Source organism: Oncorhynchus clarkii, chromosome 27 (genome assembly GCF_045791955.1).
Source record: "Oncorhynchus clarkii lewisi isolate Uvic-CL-2024 chromosome 27, UVic_Ocla_1.0, whole genome shotgun sequence".
Lineage (NCBI taxonomy): Eukaryota > Metazoa > Chordata > Actinopteri > Salmoniformes > Salmonidae > Oncorhynchus > Oncorhynchus clarkii.
In genome coordinates, this window is record NC_092173.1 from 27394813 (window position 1) to 27406066 (window position 11254).

Consider the following 11254-nt stretch of genomic DNA (forward strand, 5'->3'; position numbering starts at 1 on the left):
AGGAGACCTAACAAACCTGACTCAGTTACACCAGCTCTGTCAGGAGGAATGGGCCAAAATTCACCCAACTTATTGTGGGAATCTTGTGGAAGGCTACCCGAAACGTTTGATCCAAGTTAAACAATTAAAAGGCAATGCTAACAAATACTAATTGAGTATATGTAAACTTCTGACCCACTGGGAATGTGATAAATAAATCACTCTCTACTATTATTCTGACATTATTCTGAATTTTTACTCTGATTAAATGTCAGGAATGGTGAAAAACTGATTTTAAATGTATTTGGCTAAGGTGTATGTAACCTTCCGACTTCAACTGTACCCATAGAGGGATTCCATGGCAGCGGACTATATTTTGGGTCTCAGATTGTTCTGGCAATTCTCACATAGAAACTTTATTGGGAGGAAGCATGTTTGAAATGCTTATTACATTTGTATCACAAATTATTTTTGAGAAAATCCTGATGAAAGTGGCCATTTTAGGCCCTTTTTAGACCTATACATGCCTCCTGTAAGACCGTATGATTTGTGAACCATACATGATACAGACAACCTATTAGTGTCATTATACTCCTTATAGTGTGCTTTAACATATGGAGTAATGTCTAGATTCTGAAATATACACTTTCACAGTCATTTATTCAACATTAAAAATATGAATATCTCAAAACAACCCTTTTAGGTTTAGTTAATTTTAAGACATATTGTTCGTAACAATATACTCTACAAGTACATCACATTTCCAGAGAGGACTTTGCTAATTCTGAAGTTCTGATCATTGAGCACCACCAACACAGTTAATGGTAAATGGATTCAAAGGGAACTCCCTCTGCTGGTGATTTGCTGAATGTTCAATCCTAAAGGAGGGCTGTGATTGGTTAATGACCTATAATGTCCATTTCTATCTATAAAAGAATTTAAAGTATCAGAGCCCACTCTGGAAATATTATGTGTTTTGAAGAGTATTTTGTTCCAAACTCGAAAAGGGTAGATTTGAGATACTCATATTAATTGTTTTAATGTTGAATAAATTACTGTGAAAATGTGTATTTCAGAATCTAAACATACTCCATTATGTTAGCGCACACTATAAGAATAATAAAGATACCAAGATGTTGTCTGTATCATGTATGGTACACAGATCATAAGGTCTTACAGGAGGCATGTACACTGAGTGTACAAAACACCTTCCTAATATTGAGTTGCACCCCCCTTTGCCCTCAGAACAGCCTCAATTAGTCAGGACAAGTACTCTACATGGTGTTGAAAGCATTCCACAGGTATGCTGGCCAATGTTGACTAATATGCTTCCCACTGTTGTGTCAAGTTGGCTGGATGTCCTTTGGCTGGAGGACCATTTTTGATTCACACAGGAAACTGTAGTGTGGAAAAACACAGCAGTGTTGTAGTTCTTGACACACTCAAACTGGTGCTCCTGGCTTCTACTACCATACCCCGTTCAAAGGCACTTAAATCTTCTGTCTTGCCCATTCACCCTTTCAATGGCACACAAACGCAATCCACGTCTCAAGGATTAAAAATCCTTTAACCTGTTCCTCCCCTTCATCTACGCTGATTGAAGTGGATTTAACAGGTGACAACAGTAAGGGATCATAGCTTTCAACTGGATTCACCTGGTCAGTCTATGTCATGGAAAGATTAGTTCATAATGTTTTGTACACTCAGTGTATAGGTCTAAAAAGGGCCTAAAATGTCCACTTTCATCATGATACAAATGTAAAAAGCATTTCAAACATACTTCCTTCCAATAAAGTTTCTAGGTAAGAATTGCCCGAAAACTCAGATACAAAAAAAATTATTCAGCTCCCGCTGGCGTGGAATCGCCCTATATGGCCCCTCGAGATGTACAGTAGGCGTAGCATAGGTATATTAATGGGTTGTTTTTAGAGTGGAGAAAAGAAAATGGCAGGTAGAGTTTGACTGAGGTGGTCCATGAGATGACTGATCACTGACAAACAGGACACTTGCTGAGTGATAACAGTGCTGCAGTAATACTGTAGTAGTAATTACAATGTTATTGCACTGGTAGCAACATCAAGGCCCCTCGGAATCCACATGTGCTCTGTACTTTGAAGAAGTGAAGAAAGCAATGTGGTTCTATAGGCCAACTAATGTATTTCCAAAACTAAGGCACTTGAACATGGCCAGGTTGGGAGCCTTGGCCCCTTGAAGAGAGCCCAGAAACAGATGAAAGCCTAATCCCAAGTCTTAAAAACAGATTATGGTTAAATCTGGGGATGTTACCCCCAGGACAGGTCCCTGGATCAGAGAGCTGTGTATCAAAAGCTATTTACCCCCCCACCTTCACACTCACATTTTTTCACCTCAACCTTAGAAATTGGATATGCTTAATAAGCTACTAAACAGTACATAAACATACCTAGATTTTGAGTATTGGGGGATATAGGGGAGGTGAGTTCAGTCTCACTTCTGAAGATTTTTGGCCTGTGATTCCACCTAATGGGAACCAAAATGTTGAATAACTGTAACTGTTACTGACATAATCACAACATAGGCCTACATATTGATTCATACCTAACTTTGCAGCCTACTACTACACAAGGTCAGGTCACGTGCACACGGCCTCCTTAGAGAGAGCGCATGGCATCACACATTCTTTGCCTCATCCAGTAGGTAGGTAAACATATTTGGAACACTTACCAGACCACCCCAAAAGCTCCATAGCCGATGGGTCTGTCAGGCTCTATGTCCAACTGCGGCTGTAAGTGGTGCGAGTGTTGATGATGGTGGTGGTGAGCTTTGACAGCCGCAGCTTGAACTTGGGCAGGTGCCGCTGCCGCTGCCGGGCCGGGGGCTTGTCCAGGAGCTGGCGAGGGAAAGTATGGTTGTTGCTGGCTCGGGTTCAGCATTACCGCGGCTGCCGCTGCAGCTGCTGCTGTAGAAGCGTGTTGTTGTACAGGGTGGACAGCGGCGGCAGAGCCGGGGTGTTGCAAGTGATGCTGGCCCGGGTGGTGATGGTGGTGGAGATGGGGAGGTGGGAGATGCGGTAGTTGGTGGTGATGGTGCGGGTGATGGGCAGCAACTGCCGAGGCGCCACCGTTGTATGCAGCCATCATTTTTGCGGCATTGGCAGCCGTTGTTCCGCACAAAGCCATTCACTCAATAACAATAAAAAAGAAAGGAAAGGAGGGATATAGGTGAAAATGCGCCTTTTATTTTACGCGAAAATAATATCCCAGGTGAAGGTAGGCTATAGGATTGGGCAGATGGTGTTTAACTGGTCATTGGTTGTGACCCGATGCATACAATCAACAAAACCAACTTGAAAAGGTTTGAATTAAATAAACATGTCAGCTATAATTCTGAGATCAACCTCACTCTCCCTGAAAGCTTTATCATTACACGGATCTGACCTACTTCTCGTAATTACATTTTCTTCCGCATGCACCGATAGCAGATAGGCCACTAAACTATTGCAATAATTAAAATGTAAATTAAGTATATTTTGTTACAATTTTTAAATAAAAAATGCGACAGAAAATAACCCGCACCCCCCACAATAAATAAATTATCCACGGCCCTAGGTCTCCCTCATGTTGGAAGTGGCGTTCCCCTCTCCACTGGCGAAACTCGGTCAATTTCCCCTTCTTGATATTAAAAGGGAAACCGATATGTATCACATGGGAAATTGCACAGCATTCATCTTTCATTACTCAAGTTTGCCATATTGTCTGGTCCAGCACCGCCGTTGTTCCCACCGCCTGTGCTGCATGCAGTTTGCAGAAGTTATTCGGCTTTAGGTTGAGCTACCGTTGTTTGCTTGATAGCCACTTGTAGTAGGCGTTGCAAGAACAGTATGGGAGACTTCAAATGTTCCGCATATAACAACAATTCCAATATTATGTAGCAGTAGACTGACTGCAAGAACAAATAGACTCAAGCAAAGCGAGAACGCTACCGAGATGTGATACAATGTTGCCGTTTACGACGTCTTGTAGAAATAGCCTACGGACCGTTGTCCTCCCTCAGATGTCACAATTCAAGCAACCCCAGACTCCAGAAATCCGAATCATGTTGATAAAATTAGCTATATTTTTTTCTGGATAACGAGGAAAACAAATTCTTCTGACAGCACAGTCAACTTATTTTCCCCATTGGATCCCGTGTGTTCAGCTTGTTCCGCACACTATCTCCCTACGCAGTACACACATACATCCATTAAAGGAAAATATGAATAAAAACAAAAAATATCCAAAAGTCCCTTGTATTTAGAAAACAAGCAGCCAGTGTCGACTCCCTCCAGCCGGATGGTGCTGTCAGGACCTAGGAAACATGCACAGCCAGAGAACCCAACCACTCAGTGATGGAAGGCTGTGGCTCCAATCAAAAGACGAGTTTGACGTTTTTTATGTTTTTTAGCCAATCAGTTGCATCCAGATAGCAACCGAGGATTTACCACAAAAGTCAAGGCCTGTGGACACTTGAAACTACCGCCATTGTGGAGACCTAGACTTGTAGGTCGCAGTGAAATATGAATAGAACAGTTGAACCCGAATGGAGAACACGAGCTCCAGTTGCTCATAGAAATTACACGAGGAGCGCGACCCAATCATTATCCGCTCAACAAGAACGTTATCTTTTACGCACAGTGATAGACATAGGATGTAACCAGTAACTGCTTACGTCTCTTCATATATTGCAAGGGTTTTGAAAATTGCGTTCAGTAGCCTAGCCTATATGCTATCTATACACATGCCGAAAAATATTGATTTATTGTATAGCCTACATGTTGTTATTATAGACACTTGGTAACAGTGTTACCCATCAAAATCACGGTCACACAACTTTAGCCAATGCGTTATCGACTGCCTGTTCAGGCTATTAAAGATTTATAAACGAACTAGGTAAATAATTAACTTTCTACAAACATCTTATAGGTTGAAAACCCTTTTACACACCCATCAAAAACAGTACCTTAGTGCAGTGTTAGTTCTACCATAATCATTCCTAAAATACAATAGCATAACAACAAATAAAATGTCATTTTTGTTGCCCCTCTCTGAGGTGGTGTAACTATCACATCCCTGCAGAAAGATCCAGGTACATTGCTTTGAGAGATTCTGAACATCATGGTCTGACAAGTTCAGGTGGGCAGCCATAGACACCTGCAGTCCAAGTAAATATGTCAAACATATCTCATTAAATATTGTCACTAATTAGTGTGGGGAGAAAGCTACTATAGTCTCTCTCCTCTCTGTGTCTGGGGAGTATGTTTACTATAGTCTCTATCCTCTCTGTGTCTGGGGAGTATGTTTACTATAGTCTCTCTCTGTGTCGGTTTACTATAGTCTCTCTCTGTGTCTGGGGAGTATGTTTACTATAGTCTCTCTCTGTGTCGGTTTACTATAGTCTCTCTCTGTGTCTGGGGAGTATGTTTACTATAGTCTCTCTCCTCTCTGTGTCTGGGGAGTATGTTTACTATAGTCTCTCTCTGTGTCGGTTTACTATAGTCTCTCTCTGTGTCTGGGGAGTATGTTTACTATAGTCTCTCTCCTCTCTGTGTCTGGGGAGTATGTTTACTATAGTCTCTCTCCTCTCTGTGTCTGGGGAGTATGTTTACTATAGTCTCTCTCTGTGTCGGTTTACTATAGTCTCTCTCTGTGTCTGGGGAGTATGTTTACTATAGTCTCTCTCCTCTCTGTGTCTGGGGAGTATGTTTACTATAGTCTCTCTCCTCTCTGTGTCTGGGGAGTATGTTTACTATAGTCTCTCTCTCTCTCTCTGTGCCTGGGGAGTATGTTTACTATAGTCTCTCTCTCTCTCTGTGTCTGGGGAGTATGTTTACTATAGTCTCTCTCTGTGCCTGGGGAGTATGTTTACTATAGTCTCTCTCTGTGTCGGTTTACTATAGTCTCTCTCCTCTCTGTGTCTGGGGAGTATGTTTACTATAGTCTCTATCCTCTCTGTGTCTGGGGAGTATGTTTACTATAGTCTCTCTCTGTGTCTGGGGAGTATGTTTACTATAGTCTCTCTCCTCTCTGTGTCTGGGGAGTATGTTTACTATAGTCTCTCTCTGTGTCTGGGGAGTATGTTTACTATAGTCTCTCTCTGTGTCTGGGGAGTATGTTTACTATAGTCTCTCTCTCTCTCTGTGTCTGGGGAGTATGTTTACTATAGTCTCTCTCTGTGTCTGGGGAGTATGTTTACTATAGTCTCTCTCTGTGTCGGTTTACTATAGTCTCTCTCCTCTCTGTGTCTGGGGAGTATGTTTACTATAGTCTCTCTCTCTCTGTGTCTGGGGAGTATGTTTACTATAGTCTCTCTCTCTCTGTGTCTGGGGAGTTTGTTTACTATAGTCTCTCTCTCTCTCTGTGTCTGGGGAGTATGTTTACTATAGTCTCTCTCTCTCTGTGTCTGGGGAGTATGTTTACTATAGTCTCTCTCTGTGTCTGGGGAGTATGTTTACTATAGTCTCTCTCTGTGTCGGTTTACTATAGTCTCTCTCCTCTCTGTGTCTGGGGAGTATGTTTACTATAGTCTCTCTCTCTCTCTGTGTCTGGGGAGTATGTTTACTATAGTCTCTCTCTGTGTCGGTTTACTATAGTCTCTCTCCTCTCTGTGTCTGGGGAGTATGTTTACTATAGTCTCTCTTTCTCTCTGTGTCTGGGGAGTATGTTTACTATAGTCTCTCTCTGTGTCGGTTTACTATAGTCTCTCTCTGTGTCTGGGGAGTATGTTTACTATAGTCTCTCTCTCTCTGTGTCTGGGGAGTATGTTTACTATAGTCTCTCTCTGTGTCGGTTTACTATAGTCTCTCTCCTCTCTGTGTCTGGGGAGTATGTTTACTATAGTCTCTCTCTCTCTGTGTGTCTGGGGAGTATGTTTACTATAGTCTCTCTCTCTCTCTGTGTCTGGGGAGTATGTTTACTATAGTCTCTCTCTGTGTCGGTTTACTATAGTCTCTCTCTCGCTCTGTGTCTGGGGAGTATGTTTACTATAGTCTCTCTCTCTCTCTGTGTCTGGGGAGTATGTTTACTATAGTCTCTCTCTGTGTCGGTTTACTGTGGTCTCTCTCTCTCTCTCTCTGTGTCTGGGGAGTAGACTTACTATAGGCTCCCACTCAAGACTGGATAATCTCTCTGACAGAAAAAGGCCCCACAAGGATGGTCCACCCATATTGTTAATTAACCTAATTTTATGGACACCGGGAAAATAATCTAAAACCGAGAAAGTAGCAACCCGGAAAGTTAACAACTCAAGATTTCAGTTTGTTTACATGGCTAAAGTGTCATTAGGTCTATTGCTAAATGAAGGCCAGGAGTTAAGTATGTCCCACATCAATACAGGGCCTCTATGTCTGGCTGGGCCCAATTCAAATATACATTATTTGATCTTCTAAATCTCCCCTCACAAAAGTCTGGACAGATCTCAATTGAATGAGAAAGGTATTACATAATCATTGAAAATCTGGCTCCAGCTATATTTTTACTGTGGGGATGTCCTCTGTCCTCTACAGCACAGCAGAGTGACCCAGCTATGGCGACTCTAATGGGGAGCAATCACCCAATTAGTTTGCAACATGGACGGACAGTGCTGCTGGAGGCACAGGAGAGGAGAGGAGGGGGTCACAGCACAGGAATGCTGGGGGGAATGTGCCTGGCAGAGAGGAGGCTACCATAGTTTGTAATTGGAGCAGAAAACAGATGGTCAGCAGCACGCACATCATGATAAAAATTAAATATTGGGGAAGATGGCGAAAGGAGACACAAATACACCTCATTGTTGACCAGTCCAATAAATACAATTAAAAAATCAACTTTCAGTTATATTAGTGTTGTCTTGGGGCATTAGGTAATGCCGCTCTCATTTAGACTTACCACACACAGCTCTGCCAAAATGTTACAATTGTGAAAAGTGGTGATGTACTCTACTTTCTAAAAAGGCACTGTACAGATGCTGTATCTTAATTTGATCACTCTGTTGTTGCTGAGAAAAATTGCCTTGTGACTTACATAAATTCTCTCACTCGCTCAAATGCTAAAGCACCATACAGAATAAATGTCCTACTACTGTAGGTCCTACAACTGCAACATTCAAATGTACAAAAATGTATCTGAAATGTTGTTTTATATAGCTTAATAACACAATATATATATTGGTCTCTACTACGACATACAAGTGTATCCGAAATGCATCCGTAGCTTACACCCAAACTATAGCTTCTTGTAGCCTATCAAAATTAATTTCCCATTAGAAATTATCACCTTCTTTTATTTATCACCTTATTTTGTTTTACTCCTGCAATGAAACTGGTCAAATTAAGATCCATTTAGATTTTTCACCTAGTCGGCCCAGGGGTTCGAACCAGAAACCTTTCGGTTCCTGGGCCAAAGGTCTTACTAACCGCTAGGCTACCTGCTGATCCCACACGTGTATATCAATAAACAAGATATAACATTATAAAATTCTATATACTACAAAGTAGAATATGTGCATTGCCATGAAGACTAGTGCCAACATTACCTTCAGAGTTAATGAGGTAGCTACAATGGGAGAGTTTCACTGTTCCCCTGTCTTCTCTCTGTGGAAGACAGGTCTATTTAAAGCAGCAGGTCATTTCCGTCCGAGTCTGTTTTTAGGAACTCGCTTTCTTAAGAGACTTCACAGGAGAGGAAATGAGATGTAAAACCCGGCCAAATTATGACAATTTCTATTACACTGGAAAATCAGTAGCTCCCGTAGCCCATTTCATTTATCAGCCGAGTCAGTCACGATGCCACACTGAAAGTGCATTTTTATGGGAAGTGGGGAAATGGTGGATGCTCATTAAGAGCAGGCTGTATGTGGAAAAGATTTGCTTAGGTGTGACTCCATACAGTATCTGTACGTGGATGACCTTTGCTGAAGTGTGACTCCATATCTGTATGTGGACAAGCTTTGCTGAAGTGTGACTCCATATCTGTATGTGGACAAGCTTTGCTGAGGTGTGACTCCATATCTGTATGTGGACAAGCTTTGCTGAGGTGTGACTCCATATTTGTATGTGGACAAGCTTTGCTGAGATGTGACTCCATATCTGTATGTGGACAAGCTTTGCTGAGGTGTGACTCAATATCTGTATGTGGACAAGCTTTGCTGAGGTGTGACTCCATATTTGTATGTGGACAAGCTTTGCTGAGGTGTGACTCCATGTCTGTATGTGGACAAGCTTTGCTGAGGTGTGACTCCATATCTGTATGTGGACAAGCTTTGCTGAAGTGTGACTCTATAAACTGTATGTGGACAAGCTTTGCTGAAGTGTGACTCTATAAACTGTATGTGGACAAGCTTTGCTGAAGTGTGACTCCATATCGGTATGTGGACAAGCTTTGCTGAGGTGTGACTCCATATCGGTATGTGGACAAGCTTTGCTGAAGTGTGACTCTATAAACTGTATGTGGACAAGCTTTGCTGAAGTGTGACTATAAACTGTATGTGGACAAGCTTTGCTGAAGTGTGCCTCCATATCGGTATGTGGACAAGCTTTGCTGAAGTGTGCCTCTATAAACTGTATGTGGACAAGCTTTGCTGAAGTGTGACTCTATAAACTGTATGAAGTGTGACTCCATATCTGTATGTGGACAAGCTTTGCTGAAGTGTGACTCTATAAACTGTATGTGGACAAGCTTTGCTGAGGTGTGACTCCATATCGGTATGTGGACAAGCTTTGCTGAGGTGTGACTCCATATCTGTATGTGGACAAGCTTTGCTGAAGTGTGACTCTATAAACTGTATTTGGACAAGCTTTGCTGACGTCTGTCTCCACTCCATATCTATACTGCTCTAAACTTCATCATATAAAGGTTCTCAGAAGAGAAGAGTATATCGGTTGCGAGTTCTGGGAGTTTGGGACATTGATCCATTCATCACTAATGTATTTCAGAGCACTCTCTCCTGACGGGTGGAGTAGTAGCATGAGCACAAGCATTGGCCACTGAATGTTTTATAGTGGGATGGCATGCTATATTCTTTTGAGATGCAGAAATTTTGAGGCCACGATAGATCACAGTAGATAGCTTGAGCTTCCTAAATAAATATGGGAAAAAAACATCCATAATTTGTGCAATGTGCATGAAGTAAAGATTAGTATTTACAATAAGAACAGTATCATCAGGTTAGGGCCTTTAAAGGGACAGTCATTTTTATTTTTTTTATTTAAAACTTTTATCCCTTTTTCTCCCCAATTGGTAGTTACAGTCTTGTCCCATCGCTGCAACTCCCCTACGGACTCGGGAGAGGCGAAGGTCAAGAGCCACCCGTCCTCCAAAACACAACCCTGCCACGCCGCACTGCTTCTTGACACACTGCTCGCTTAACACAGAAGGCAGCCGCACTAACATGTCGGAGGAAACACCATCCAGCTAACACGGACAATTGTGCGCTGCCTCATGGGTCTCCCGGTCACGGCTAGCTGTGACACAGCCTGGCGTCGAACCTGGGGCTGTAGTGACGCCTCAAGCACTGCGATGCAGTGCCTTAGACCGCTGCACCACTCGGGGAGGCTTAAAGGGACAGTCTTAAACAACAATTTGTGTGAGTGTTGAATTCAGAGAGAATTCCCATTTTGTATGCATTTAAAAGGTATGGGTGAATAAAAATGTTTTAAAACAGACTTCTGTGAGAAAAAGAAGGATAGAATTTCTTGCAAAATTAAACTTTAAAGAATTTACATATAAAATGCAGATTATGGGCATGAATGGTTTGCATATTATCACCAAACTCATTTGACTAACAAATCACCCACAGATATTATTTTATTTTGATATCAACAAGCACAAGCACAAGCACACACATACACACACACACAAACACACACACACACACACACACACACACGCACACACACACACACACACACACACAGTGTGAGTTAATTGTCTTAGACTTATGCAAAATATTTTATTTGTGGATATAATAATAACTAACATAACAACATTGAGAGCATTCTAAAACATCGGTCTTTAGTAATTATCATAAAAGTGGGATGTGCAAGTTGGATAGCCTACATTTATATGCTCCCACTTACTCAAGGACATGCTCACACAATATAAACCAACATGCTCAGTTTAATCACCACACTTTGACCTAAGTCACCTCGAGAATATCTAAAAGCACAGCTGAAGGCAGGGCCTTTTCCTGTGCAGAGCCCCTTCATCATGGAACAGCTTGCCAGTCCATTCCCTGGTTTCAGACCGTCTCCATTTGTAAATCTAGATAAATCATGTTGAGCTAT

The 11254-nt window shown here is 41.9% G+C and overlaps 1 protein-coding gene across 1 annotated transcript in view; it reads right to left on the reverse strand.

Moving 5' to 3' along the window:
- LOC139386065 (serine/threonine-protein kinase NLK-like) overlaps positions 1-4324 on the reverse strand; it is a 91109-nt gene extending 86785 nt beyond the window's left edge. The window contains exon 1 of the mRNA XM_071131485.1: positions 2683-4324. Within this exon, the coding sequence (XP_070987586.1) occupies positions 2683-3137 (455 nt within the window). The 5' untranslated portion in view covers positions 3138-4324. The remainder of the gene's footprint in view (positions 1-2682) is intronic.
- Between the last annotated feature and the right edge of the window lie 6930 nt (positions 4325-11254).